Source organism: Neolamprologus multifasciatus, chromosome 7 (assembly GCF_963576455.1).
Source record: "Neolamprologus multifasciatus chromosome 7, fNeoMul1.2, whole genome shotgun sequence".
Taxonomy (NCBI): domain Eukaryota; kingdom Metazoa; phylum Chordata; class Actinopteri; order Cichliformes; family Cichlidae; genus Neolamprologus; species Neolamprologus multifasciatus.
Genome location: NC_140445.1, coordinates 9,289,645 through 9,304,791, shown reverse-complemented (window position 1 = coordinate 9,304,791; position 15,147 = coordinate 9,289,645). Strand labels below are relative to the sequence as shown.

The window sequence follows — 15,147 nt, the reverse complement described above, 5'->3', positions numbered from 1 at the left end:
GGGGGCCTGATTATTTAAGACCTTGTATGTGAGGAGCAGGATTTTGAATTCAATTCTGGATTTAACAGGAAGCCAATGAAGGGAAGCCAAAACAGGAGAAATATGCTCTCTCTTTCTAGTCCCTGTCAGTACTCTTGCTGCAGCATTTTGGATTAACTGAAGGCTTTTCAGTGAGTTTTTTTTGGACATCCTGATAATAATGAATTGCAGTAGTCCAGCCTGGAAGTAATAATGCATGAACTAGTTTTTCAGCGTCACTCTGAGACAGGAGTATTTCTAATTTTAGAGATGTTGCGCAAATGGAAGAACGCAGTCTTACATATTTGTTTATATGTGCGTTGAAGGACATTCCTGGTCAAAAATGACTCCAAGGTTCCTCACAGTGTTACTGGAGGCCAAGGTAATGCCATCCAGAGTAAGAATCTGGTTAGATACCATATTTCTAAGCTTTTCAGGGCGCGAGTACAATGACCTCAGTTTTATCTGAGTTAAGAAGCAGAAAGTTAGTGGCCATCCAGTCTTTATGTCTTTAAGACATTCCTGCAGTTTAACTAATTGGTGTGTGTTGTCTGGCTTCATGGACAGATAGAGCTGGGTGTCATCTGCATAGCAGTGAAAATGTATGCTATGTCTTCTAATGATGCTGCCTAGGGGAAGCATGTATAAAGTAAAACAGGAATTGGTCCTAGCACCTGAACCCTGTGGAACTCCATAATTAACCTCAGTGTGTGAAGAGGAACTCTCATTTTACATGCACAAATTGGAGTCTATTAGATAGATATGATACAAACAACTCCAGTGCAATACCTGTAATACCCACAGCATGTTCTAATCGTTCTAATAGGATATTATGGTCAACAGTATCGAATGCTGCACTAAGGTCAAGAAGGACAAGCACAGAGATGAGTCCACTGTCAGAGGCCATAAGAAGATCATTTGTAACCTTCACTAAAGCTGTTTCTGTGCTGTGATGAACTCTGAAACCTGACTGAAACTCTTCAAATAAACCATTCCTCTGCAGATGATCTGTTAGCTGTTTGACAACTACTCTTTCAAGGATTTTTGATATGAAAGGAAGGTTGGAGATTGGCCTATAATTAGCTAAGACTGCTGGGTCTAGAGATGCTTTTTGAGTAAAGGTTTAACTGCAGCCACCTTGAAGGCCTGTGGTACATAGCCGATTATTAGAGATAGGTTGATCATATATAAGATCGAAGAATTAATCAATGGCAGGACTTCTTTGAGCAGTTTTGTAGGAATGGGGTCTAAAAGACACGTTGATGGTTTGGAGGAAGTAATTATTGAAGTTAACTCAGAAAGATCAATTGGAGAAAAAGAGTCTAACTTAACATCAATGAAACTAAGAGTAGCTGTAGATAATATTACATCTGTGGGATGATTATTGGTAATTTTTTTCTCTAATGATAAAAATTTTATTTGTGAAGAAGTTCATGAAGTCATCACTAGTTAACGTTAAAGGGATGGTTGGCTCAAAAGAGCTCTGACTTTTTGTCAGCCTGGCTACAGTGCTGAAGAGAAACCTGGGGTTGTTCTTATTTTCTTCATCAGTGATGAGTAGTAAGCTGTTCTGGCTTTGCGGAGGGCTTTCTTATAAAGCAACAAACTATTTCTCCAGGCTAAATGATGATCCTCTAAATTTGTGACACGCCATTTCCTCTCCAGATTACGAGTCATCTGCTTTAGGGTACGTGTGTTGAGAATTATACCCACGGGGTCAGGTACTTCTGATTAGAGACCTTAGTTTTCACAGGAGCTACAGTATCCAGAGTCGTACGTAGTGAGGAGGTGAAATTATTAACAAGATAATCGACCTCTGTTGGGGTAGCGTTCAGATAGCTGCTCTGCTCTATGTTGGTACAGGGCATTGACGATGATAACAGTGGCTGGATTATATTCTTAAACTTAGTTACAGCGCTTTCAGAAAGACATCTACTTTGATAAAGTCCACTCTCCACTGCTGCGTAATCAATTATTGTAAATGTAAATGTTATCAAGAAATGATCAGACAGGAGAGGGTGAAAACACCAGCATATGAACACAAAACTGAAGAGACACTGCAACTGTATGAAAGAGAACAACTATTTAGTGAAATTTCTACATTTCCCTGAGGATTAACTGCTCTGTAATTTACATTATTACCATCTAAGAACTAAAGTAAGGTCACATTTCAGTTTATAAACTTAAGATAATTTACTTAAATATAAAGCCTAATTTTCCTGCCTGCCAGAACAGTATTTATGTACTTTACATTGTGCAAGTCTAGACTATATTTTACATCAGAGAGGATGATGTGGATCTATTATTCAGGAAAACAAATGGAGACTTAACTATTTGTCAGCTGTTGTAATATTTGACAAATTATACATAGATTAGAAAATGTACTTAATCATAAATTAGAGTGACATAAGAAGCTCTTTTTAACGTGATTATTTCTGAGATGATCTTGTTAATTTAGGAAAATAGAAAACATCTAAGTTTTTTCTCAAACAGACTATTGGAGTATTTTTTTGATAAACTGAAGCTATGTCCACATGTACGGGTATTTTTGAAAATGCAGCTTTTTCTATGCGCTTGGGCTTTTCGTTCACACGTTAACGGCATTTTGGATCACTGAAAGGTGATATTTTTAATAACTCCTGCCAGAGTTTAGATTTTTGAAAACTCCGTTTTTGTGTTTAGGTGTGGACGAGCGAAACTGAGATTTACTGAGGCAACGTCAAAAGTGCGCACCATTTTTGACGTCACACCGTGGCCACGTTGTTGTTTACATGAGACAGATTTCTACAATAGCGGACACAGACAAAATACTGTTGCTGTTAATCTTAGTATCTGCAGTTTTTACATGCTTACATATACACACACAGTTACTGTTCCTCCATTTAGAAAGAGAGGCATCAGAGTGAACATCAGACGTGGCTTCTACTTTCAACACAGACGTTCTCATGACCCAAATCCTGACTGATTTAATTTTTTTTTAAAAATTACATTTATGTATGCATTTTGTCTATTCCAAAGTTGTGAGTCTATACCAGCCAAAATGCTGTCTTTAGTTATTAACATTTGAAATGATGAAGGCTTGAAAAGTAACACAAAATTAACTGCCTTTCAAACTTTTCAGAAGTACCTAAGGTTTTGTGAGAGCATAAAATCCTGTTTACTCTTTTCCTCCCAGGCTTCTAGACTTATGATTGGCCAACATTTCTACACGGTTAGGATTTGGCATGTTCTTGATAGCGTTTGACTTCATTTCTGGCGTTTACATGTGGAAGGATTTGACGGGATTTGAAAAAAAACAACAACCCCAAAACCTATAATAACCCTTACTTAAAGGTTATTAACATCTGCACAAAATTAAAATGCTCACTACTAGTGGTCAGGTTTTCAACTGCAATCCTGCTAACAAATGCTGTCTGATTACAACCAATGTTGGTCAAGTTACTTTAAAAAAATGTCATTAGTTACTAATTACTGATTACTTCTCCAAGAAAGTAATACAGTTACTGTATTTTTCGGACCATAAGGTGCACTGGATTATAAGGCGCATTAAACGAAACAAAACAGTCAGATAAGTCAAACTTTACTCAACTCATTCCTCTTGCTTCCTCCACTTCTGTACCATTGATTCATTAATGTTGAATTCTCTTGCAGCTGCTCTATTCCCATGTTGTTGCAGTATATGTTGTTCCATGTAACTTTGCACTGTCCACTTTCTGCTGTAACAAAAAAATTACCCATGTGTGGGACTAATAAAGGTTATCTTATCTTAAATTAATGACTAACCTCATATTGTGGATGGATTATCTCAGTTGTTCTCCCCTACTGAAATTTGGTCCGTTTATAGCATCTTTCCATGCGATTGCATTTGTCAAAAACCATTGGGAACTTTATCAAGTGGGAAAAAAGTTAGCTTGTTTATATTATGCTAACATGGCTGTGTCGCTAACGATCACGTAGCACAGCATTATATACCAGCTAGCCCAACTTCAGTAATGGTACAAGCGTCACTGCTGTGTAGTTTTCTGTCTTCATTTATGTTGGAAGTAATACCAGAGCTGTACGTTTTATTTTTTTTCCCAAAAATCTCTCGGTCAGAACATCGTATATTATGTTTAGGTAACTAGCGAAACTAGCAAGCTAACTTCCTGCTAACTGCTAACTCCGTTAAATTTAATAAATTGTGTTTTCATGGATGCCTGGATGTTAAACTTAATTGTTACACTGGTAAAGCAGCAACGCTGATCATTTTATTAAAGATGAAAGAATTTAGACAGTTTTTAACTCTCAGTGTTCGTTTGACTTTGGGACCTGAAGTGGATGGAGATGGTAAAACACTTCCTTGATATTTTCATTTAAATGCCTGTCATATTTAATATATAAATCACTACATGACAGTTTCTCAATAGATATAAAAGTTCTAAATTAATAACAGAATAATAAATAAATTACATAAATAACTTACAAGGGAAATGATCTCATTCTTTTAACTCATCACATTCACTGTTATGTTAGTGTCTAATTTTTAAAACATCATTTCTATTGGCTAACTTTATGTTGGTTGTGTCTCTCCTGCTTTCTTTTCCCTTTAAATACAAACATAAGCAACAAAACTGGAATCATCCATCGACCGTGCAATATGGAAATGTTGTCTCTCAATTGCATGTCATGTGCACATGAGGCATATGGTGTCACAGCTTTTGACCAAATGCTCTTGTTGCTTTGGGCCTGAATTGAGCAGCAGATCATCCATGTTGACCACCATGTGTGTACACACACACACACACACACACACACACACACACACAAAGTGTTCCAGTAAGTTGGCACTGGTGTTCATCCATATAGCAGAACAGAGACTTGGTGTGACTGGAGCAGATGGAGCAGTAAAACAAGCAGTCAGACAGAATGTTAACTTAGGTAAACCAGAATTATCAGAGGTCTTTTTAGAAAACTGATGGAGATCTGCTGGCTTTACTGCAGGCATTCTTATGGTGTAGCAGTTCTACATAATTTGGGCTTCAGCGTCAGTTTGTCCTGGTTTTTGCTGCAGTACTGATGAGATGAGAATACTTTTAGAATTGCCTTTAAACTTCTTAAAAGTTAAGAAATAACATTATGGTTTTTAGGAGAAGTTACATGCAGTAGGCAGAGTCTTTGAAGGCTATTCAACTTTAATACATACACCTCAAGAATGTTACAATGCTCAGAGAGTAAATCAGTAAAGCTTTTTTTTTAAAAATTTATGTACATAATATTTTTGTATGTTTGTGCTCACATTTAAATACTGAATACTGACATTTTCAGTTTTAAGAAGTCAAAAGCAACACAAAAACCATACAGCTATTGCTAATAAATAATTAAAGTAATAAGCATCAAATCTGTAGTCAGTAGGAGAAAAAAGGTTTAGGACACCTCAGTAAATTAGCCTAGGGACTGGATATCATTTGAACAGGAGATTTGGGGTAGCAAAATGTGAAAAGAAACTGTTCAAAAACATGCCAGAATACAATACGAAAATCCCAGCAGTGAACATCAAACCACTATCTGTGTGACAGAAACAATATGTAATGTGAGCTTTAAAATAATTGATTTGTTAGTATATAATGATGACCTCTCTCCATTGTCCCACTTTACAACTAGGCTTTAATATGTCAAGAAAAATATCTGATTCAATCTGGGTCATGACTCATTTTGAGAGAGAGATCCAAAAACTGCTTATGTTCAACCACAAGAGTGCCCTTTCACCATAGACACTTACTTGCTAGCTTAACGTTATCTGCTTGCCTGACTTTGATGGACATACAGTGGCTTGCAAAAGTATTTGGCTCCCTTGAACTTTCCCACATTTTGTCACATTACAGCCACAAACATGAATCAATTTTATTGGAATTCCACGTGAAAGACCAACACAAAGTGGTGTACACGTGAGAAGTGGAACAAAAATCATACATGATTCCAAACATTTTTTACAAATAAATAACTGAAAAGTGGGGTGTGTCCATGACCATTAATGTGAAAAAGGCCAGCAACTATTATTCATCGGTCATTGTGTGTGAGACAGTTTACTGATTTGGGGTTTACTTTATGAAAGCCATTATGAAAATAAAATAAATAAATGTCATCATCAGTCTGACCCTGTTTATAACACACTTCTTTTTTTTACCTGGCAGCGTGCTGAATAACAGCCTGTTACAGAAGCTCATGGTTTTTGCTTTTGTTTTTCACCTTCTTTCTTGAAGTGAAGGGAAGAGGTTATTTGTTTCCCAAGTCTTGCAATTCTGATTGTGGTTTCTTCTTTATAATATAGAGTCTTCGGCAGCTGACTGCACTGGCAGTTCAACTGGCTGAAAGTAATCCTGCAGTCCTGGAAAAGCTACAAAGAAGACAAATGATTTCCAGAGCTGGAGCAGTTAAAACTAAACTCACAGAGTTTCTGGTGCTCAGTCAGCTCAGACCATTTTATTGTCCATAGACATCACATTCACCATGATGATTGCTTTATGTTTCATGGAGAGATCAATTAAATCGCACTCTTCAGCCCACAGTGTGAACAAACAGCAAACAGCAGGATTAAGGCAAAGAAAAAAAAACATACACATATTTCTGCTTAGTGTTAAACACATCTGATCATCCAAACCAGAATTCCCTAGAAAGGGTAAATTTCCAGCTTTTTATTTCAGTTGTTGAATTGCATTTATGCACATCCTGCAGCTGAAAGCTTTGCAGTGCATGGTGTCTCAAAATTGTTACACACATATCTTATTGGCTTTGCAACTGATGGGACAGCTGCTGTGACGGGCCGATAGAGAGGAGCAGACACACTCCTGGGTAAAAAGATCAATTCTAACATAACCACTATTTATTGGCTTAATTGTGAGTTGGAGCCTGTGCTCCATAATTGTGTAAAACACACTGAAGAGCCTCCTCATTTTCACAAACTCACAAAGTCGGACTTTTCTTTCCTTGAAAAACTGTGGCAGAGGAGTATACTTGTAAATGTACCGTATTTCCCGGACTACAAAGCTCACCTGAATATTAGCCGCACAAGCTAAAATCAGGGGAAAATCCTGTTTTGTACATACATTAGCCGCACCTGACTAAAAGGCGCAGGTGTTTCAATGTTGACTTATCATATGTAAGAGAATATGCACAAAGGGAATTGTCAGGAAAGAGATGGCTGTTTGGAGACACACCCCTTTTATTAATATTTTGAAAAACAAGTTACGGGTACATATTTGCATAACTTTTTAGGTATATGTACAAGTACCGGTAAATACAAGTATGAAACATGTACTGTGCTTCATAAACGAGTAACAAATGTAGTACATAACAATAACCTACAGCACACCAGAAAAATAGATTCGGACTACCTTTTAGGCTCAGGTGCAGTGACACGGCTTTAACCTTCTGTAAAACTTCAAAATCCATCCTTTCGTGGTCCTCGGGACCAAAAATGGTCCCGCCCCAAAAAGTGCTCTAAAAATGTTATATATCAATATTTTTTTCCACTTTAAATTAGTCAGTCTTTTAAAACTACTTCTGCTTAAAATATCCATATCAAGTTTTAATTATATTTTCATTGTTTTAACCCTTTAAATCCCAGTTTGGGTACATGAGCGCCCCGTTTTTTAACAGAAAAAAAAAATTAATATTTTCCATAAAATACATTTGAAGTAATATTTGATTGTTATTATAATTAGGCCTTTAGATGGTCCAAACATTAGCACCAACATTCATTTTGATCCATTATTATTTTTTGTGCAGGAGCACAATTTAAAAAATCCATCCTTTCGTAGTCCTCGGGACCAAAAATGGTCCCGCCCCAAAAAGTGCTCTAAAATATTATATATCAATATTTTTTTCCACTTTAAATTAGTCAGTCTTTTAAAACTACTTCTGCTTAAAATATCCATATCAAGTTTTAATTATATTTTCATTGTTTTAACCCTTTAAATCCCAGTTTGGGTACATGAGCGCCCTGTTTTTTAACAGAAAAAAAATAAAAACTTAAATATTTTCCATAAAATACATTTGAAGTAATATTTGATTGTTATTATAATTAGGCCTTTAGATGGGTCAAATATTTGCACCAACATTTGTTTTGATCAATTACTATTTTTTGCAGGAGCACAATAAATTACTTACTTATTGCTTATTACCACCAAATGCTTATTACCTTGTTGTGTATAAAAATAAAAATACAAGTTCACTTTGAAACAGAAAAACATTTATTTTGGAACGATGAACATGAACATATATACTGCTGGGAATGGGGAAAGGTATGAGAGAAAGAGAATGAGGAAAAAAGAGTGAGAGAGGGAGCGGGGAGGCGCAGGGAAGGGGCGGGCAGGGGGCGGGGGCTTCGGGGTGTGACAGTCCTGCTCAGGTGGAGCAGATGCTGCAAATGGAAAGACTGTGGTCTCGGCATGTCACTTTTCCACATTGGCAGCAAGCGGTCACAACTCTCCTTCTCTTGTCGGAGCAAAACTGGCATTGTCTCCTGCTTTTTGTTTGAGTGCCTGTAGAGGGGCCTGCAGCAGCAGCAGCAGTCTGCACACTTCTCACTAAATCTGCTGCAAGCGATGAGGGGGGAAGGTACCCTCTCTTCGCGATCCATGGCTGGACTAACATCTAACACAACATGCGCCTCCTGCATGAGTAGGTGCCGACAGCCTAACAAAAAAAAAAGAAAAAAATTAAACCTATGTATATTTTCCACAAGAATATATGCGCAAGAGTGAATAAATGTGTGTGTAACTGATGGGTAATGACACCTACCTTATCAAGGTTGTCGACACCTCCTTTACATTTGTTGTAGTCAATTATCATTTGTGGCTTTCTCTTGTCATCGGTTATGGATGGCGACCGGTGCTTTGTGCTCAGGAGGAGGACGTTTTTTCCACGTCGGGGGACGTAAGATACCAGGGTGTGCTTCTTCTTGAAGGCGAAGATTGAGGAGTGCACCTCTCTCCCTCTTGTCTCGAGCAAAACTGGTGGAAGCTCTGGCTTATTTTTTCTGATTGTGCCAAGCAGGGCCATCTTTCTCTTTAGTAGCGCATCTGCCAGAGGAAAGGAGGTGAAGAAATTGTCGCAAGTGACTGTGTGTCCCTTGAGCCCATCTGTCATCTCCAGCACTACTCTCATTCCCTGGTTGATCTCCGCCTGTTTGCCAGCTTCTTTGCCTGTGTATACTTGCACTCTCCAGGCGTATGATGTCTTTGCGTCGCATAGTGCCCAAACTTTCAGGCCATATTTTGCAGGCTTTTTTGGCATGTACTGCCGAAACCCGCACCTGCCTTTGAATGGCACAAGTTGCTCGTCTACACACACGTCTGTATCCGGGCTGAATAGCATCTGGAGCCGGTGCACCCACATGTCCCAAACTCTGCCTATAGGAGCGAGTTTGTCCCCACGGCGTCGAGGTCGGGAAAGTTTATCGTCAAAGCGCAATGCCCTGGTGATGTGATGAAATCTCTTTACCGACATGGTGGCCCGAAAAATCCGCCGTCCGGTTTTCTCACTAAAGAGGCTGTGCGATGACTCGTTCCGTGAACGGTACACACCGGACAAAATCAGCAATCCCACATAAGCTCTTATTTCATCTGCGTCCACGTCTCTCCAACCTTCGATCCTGCGACGTCCTTGAAGATTTGTCATCGACGCTATGATCATAACCATTTCGTCTGTGAGAAACAGCGCAAAGCTGGACTTTGGGTCGCTAATTCGCGCAGTAGCGTAATGTGTGGGCCCTGGGATGAGTCCCGTGGCTACTGGGACATAACGGAACGTCTGGGCATTTGTGCGAGCCCACACAATACTTCTGTTTTTAGCCGTCCACTCAGCTGACTCTTCGTCTCTCTCTCCACTCTCATTTTCGGACGACACTCCTCCAGATGAACTGGTTTCCACCTCCGATACGTCTTCTGCTTCATCTCCAGAATCCTCCGATGAAGCCGCGGAGCCATCCTCCGATGAAGCCGCGGAGCCAACCTCCGATGAAGCCGCGGAGCCATCCTCCGATGAAGCCGCGGAGCCATCCTCCGATGAAGCCGCGGAGCCAACCTCCGATGAAGCCGCGGAGCCTTCATTGCGATCAGGGTCAAGCACCATTTCCAAAACCTCGTTAGCGGTATAGTACCGTGCCATTGTGAAAAAGAACTACTCCCGCGCTACGTCTCCTACTTATAACCACGGCTTTAGTGCAGCTGCGTAAACAACCCGAGCTTACAGACAAAACAAAGTGAAACTTGGTTTTGATCCTTGGTTTTATATTTGATTTGTTTGCATTACAGTGGAGGAAAAAATCTTTTGAAGTTAGACTCACACTCTTTTCTGAGGTTAGACACACACACCTTTATTTTTTTTAAAGAAACACATGCCTTTATCCAACAGTGCCAGTGACCCACGCTTATCATTTGAACAGGACACTGCTGTAAATGTGGGATTTTCCTGCAGGTGTTAAATGTGGGTAAATGGCGCCATCTGATGGACAAATGAAAAAATTAAAATTTTAAGGCCCGGACTCCAAATTGGCACCATAACTGAGAGAATCACATTAACCGTTGTTAAAATAATGGTGGTATGAAAAATAGCGTTTATAATGGGTTTCAATGGGGCAGAAATTGGCCACGAGGTTTGATAGTGGATGTATGCCTTTAGCTCAGCCATTTAAGCTCATTTAAGAAACTCAGACTGAAATTTTAAAATAAAATGAAAAAAACATACATGTTTGAAAATTTGGCTATATTCCATTAAGCACAGTGGAAATGGCGTGGAATTAAAAAACGCAAAGGCCACGAAATGGTCCCAGGTTCTACTAAGGACAAGAAGAAAAGTCAGTCATTCACCACCATCTTTCTCTTCTTCCTGCGCACTAAAACCACCAAAGTCCTCCTCTCCTCTTCAATTTTTTTGTGACCACAAAAATCAAACTTGACTTACATCAGAATCAGAATCGTGTTTATTGGCCAAGTATATGTGAAGACACATACAAGGAATTTGGTTCCGGTAGATGGAGGCTCTCAAGCACAGCAATGTAAATCACACACACACACACACGTGTCTATATATACACATTACACATACATACACAACGCTGTGTAAACCAACTATAAATAACTAATCTAAACTTATATACATAAAATACAGAAATGAAATGAGGTAGAATGAACACTACAGAATGTACATAAGGTGCAGTTGCAGTCTGGCAGTGGGAGCAGTGTGACAGGTCAACTGTTTAGAAGGGAGATGGCGAGGGGAAAGAAACTGTTCCTATGTCGGGTGGTCCTGGTCTGCAGGCTTCTGTACCTCTGCCAGAGGGCAGCAGATCAAAAAGTCTGTGACCAGGGTGTGAGGGGTCTGTGATGATTTTCCTTGCCCGTTTCCTGGTTCTTGAGAGGCACAGATCCTGGATGGAGGGAAGGGGGGCGCCAATGATCCTTTCTACTGCCCGTACAGTCCGCTGCATCTTGCACCTGTCCTGTTTAGTGGCTGCACCATACCAGACTGTGATGGAGGAGCACAGGACAGACTCAATGACCGGAGTGTAGAACTGGATCAGCAGCTCCTGTGGAAGACTGTACTTCCCCAGTTGTCTAAGGAAGTACATCCTCTGCTGGGTCTTTTTGAGGATGGAGTTGATGTTGGTCTCCCACTTCAGGTCCTGGGAGATGGTGGTACCAGGAACTTGAAGGTCTTCACAGTTGACACAGGGCTGTCTGATATGGTGAGGGGGAGCAGAGTTGAGGGATGTCTCCTGAAGTCCACTGTCATCTCTACAGTTTTAAGAGTGTTCAGCTCCAGATTGTGCTGACTGCACCAGAGTACCAGCCGCTCAACTTCCTGGTGGTGTCATCTGCAAACTTTAGGAGTTTAACAGCCGAGTTCTTGGAGGTGCAGTCGTTAGAGTAGTGTAGTGTAGTGGAGAACAGTAGTGGTGAGAGGACACATCCTTGAGGGGCACCAATACTAAGGGGACCGAGTTTCAGAGGTGATCTCCCCCAGCCTCACTTGTTGCTTTCTATCTGTCAGGAAGCTGGTGATCCATTGACAGGTAGCTAGTGACATGCTGAGCTGGGAGAGTTTGGAGGAGAGAAGTTCAGGCACAATGGTGGTGGTGGTCGTTGAGACTGGATTGGGGAGGGGGGGGGTGAAGGGGAGAAAGGTGGAAGGTGTGTTGGGTTTAACTCGTTGGCCAGGTCTTTGTTTGCTTCAATAGTGGGTGGGGGGCGTCTGTAGCTGGTGATTTCCTGCAGGCCCCTCCACACTGACGCTGGGTCGTTGGCTGAGAGCCGTTCTTCCAGCTTCTGGGAGTAGATCCTTTTAGCTGCTTTGATCTCCTTGGTCAGTGTGTTCCTAGCTTGCTTGTACAGAGCCCTGTCACCACTTCTGTAGGCGTCCTGCTTGGCCTTACAAAGATGTTGGAGTTTAGAATTGAACCATGGTTTATTGTTGTTGTATGTGCAAAAGGTCTTTGTTGGCACACACACGTCTTCACAAAAACTGATGTATGATGTCACAGTGTCCGTGAGCTCATCTAGGTTCTCAGATGCAGCTTCAAAAACAGTCCAATCAGTGGAGTCAAAACAGTCCCGCAGTTCCTGCTTTGCTGCGTTAGTCCACTTCTTCACAGTTTTGACTACAGGCTTCGTACGTTTGAGTTTTTGCCTATAAACTGGAATAAGATGGACCATGCAGTGATCAGAATGTCCCAAAGCTGCCCGGGGCACAGAGCAATAGGCATCTTTTAGAGTGGTGTAACAGTGATCCAGTATGATGTTGTCCCTGGTGGGGCAGACTATATGCTGTCTGTATTTAGGGAGTTCGTGGTTTAGGTTTGCTCTGTTAAAATCCCCAAGGATAATTGTAAAGGAATCCGGGAATTTCCTCTCCAGGGTAGTAATCTGGTCAGCCAGCTTGCACAGTGCGTTGTTCGCGTTGGCCTGTGGAGGGATGTAAACTCCAACCAGCATGAAGGAATAAAACTCCCGTGGTGAATAAAACGGTTTACAATTGATGAAAAAACTTTCCAAGTGTGGGCTGCAGTGTTTCTGTAACACTGTGACATCAGTACACCAACCTTCATTAATGTAGAAGCAGACTCCACCACCCTTTGTTTTCCCTGAGAAGTCTGTTTTGCGGTCCGCCCGGTGAAGTTGGAAGCCCGGCAGATTTAAGACAGCGTCTGGGACTCGCTCACTGAGCCAGGTTTCAGTGAAGCAGAGGGCAGCAGAGCGTGCAAAGTCCTTGTTAGTCCGGTTTAAGAGCAGTAATTTGTCGACTTTGTTTGGAAGAGAGTGGAGATTCGCGAGTTGAATGGAGGGGAGTGCCATGCGGAATCCTCGCCGACGTAGTTTCACCAGCACACCAGCGCGACTCCCCGTCTACGTCTCCTCCAGGAGCCACAGAGAGCTGCTGCGCCTCCAACTAAATGGATAAGAACTATAGTGAGACGACTGCCTGATGTTTAGCAGTTGATCTCTGGAGAAAGTGATGTGGTCTGAGTGACCAAAAGCGCAGAAAATAAACAGAAACAAGAAAAGTGCGAGAGAGCGCAGTATCGACATGGTTCAAACCATTTTCTCATCAGCAACCTAGGGTTGCAGGGGCATAAAAAAAGCCATCAATCAGGTGATATAACCACACACCACCAGCAGGATGTGCTAAGGCTTGCTTAGCTCATTTCCTGTTATATACAGCTGGCTAGATGCTTTTATTTTTCAATTTGTATTCATAAACCAAACTGTTTTTATGTATATTTCTTCAAATGTAAGAACGTTTATGAAGAAGATCTATCTTTTCTACTTAAACTATTTAGACCTCAAATTATTTGGACAAACTATTATAGATTTAAATATAATATTTTTTTTTAACAATAATAATTGGAGGAAAATCCTTACATTCAGTCACTATTTAAACTCACTAACTTGATGCATGATGCATTTACTCCTTTGAGATGCTATGCTAGACCTTTATGTCTGTTGCCTTCACTTGCTGCTTGTTTGTGAGTGTCTCTCTCTTCAGCTTTGTCTTCAGTAACTTAACATCATGCCCTAGTGAATAAATATCAGCTGACTGACTTTGCCGCTGAAAAATATAAATTTTCTTTGCACTGGCAGACATGCCCAAACCATAACAGTGCCCCCATCATGTTTGACAGATGTGTTTTTATTTCAAATCATATGCTGTTTTTTTCCCCTTATATCTACTTTTGTGAAATTTATTTTGTCATCTACATTTCTTTAAAGGATAATAAGATTGAAAGGATTTTACTAGAGGATTTTATTAGGATGGAGAGAGTTGACAGGAAAGCTGGAAAGAGTGGCATGCACAAAAGCGTCTGAGACTAACCTGAACACAGGTTATCTGCTCAACCAGGTGAGCTATAGCGGTGCGCATCCATACTTATACCATTCTTGTTCAAATAGATCTTGGTTTCATCTGTCCAAAAAGTTTTTTGCCAGAAGGGAAGGCTTGTTTAGGTGATTTCTTGATTCCTGTTCTTTGTTCCTCGCCATTCCTGTATTTACATCCCCATCAAAGGGCCTCCTTCATTTGCATTGACATTGCATTGAATGCTGTACTGAAATGTATGGTGAAAGCTGCAAAATGCAAGTCCAACACCTGGAATCAGATATTATTTGGGAGAATGCATGGATTGAACATCTCCAATCTAGCCATGAACCTGCTTGTCAAATTATTTTTAATCCTTTGAAAATTATGGACTATGTATAGTTTAAATGTTAATGCAATGCTTTTGTTAAACTCCTTGAAGCATAGCTGAAAGTCTACACTTCAATCAAATCTTGATTGTTAGATTTAGAATCCACTGTGATCAAGCCCATATAGAAAAGAAATAGAAAAAACTTATATAAGACTTGCATAAGATGTGGCCTACTTTATATAGTGAATCATATAAGGCTTATATAATTTAATCATGAAAGTGGCCACTTTCATATATTGTTTTAGTAAGTATCCAAAACATACAAGTTTCATTTATATAATTCTTCTAGGGATCTTATACCTGTTTTTACTCTTGTATGCTTTTCATACAAGTTTCACACAAGACAGATACAAACTTTATAAGATTTATATACATCTTTTCCATATGGGAGTACAGAAGCAAATTCC

At 40.2% G+C, this 15,147-nt stretch overlaps 1 protein-coding gene across 1 annotated transcript; it reads right to left on the bottom strand.

Moving 5' to 3' along the window:
* Positions 1 to 12,074: 12,074 nt before the first annotated feature.
* Positions 12,075 to 13,749, bottom strand: LOC146513737 (uncharacterized). The gene has a single exon (XM_085168403.1). It carries the CDS (start codon positions 13,347 to 13,349, stop codon positions 12,075 to 12,077), a length of 1,275 nt encoding a protein of 424 aa, XP_085024529.1. The 5' UTR covers positions 13,350 to 13,749.
* Between the last annotated feature and the right edge of the window lie 1,398 nt (positions 13,750 to 15,147).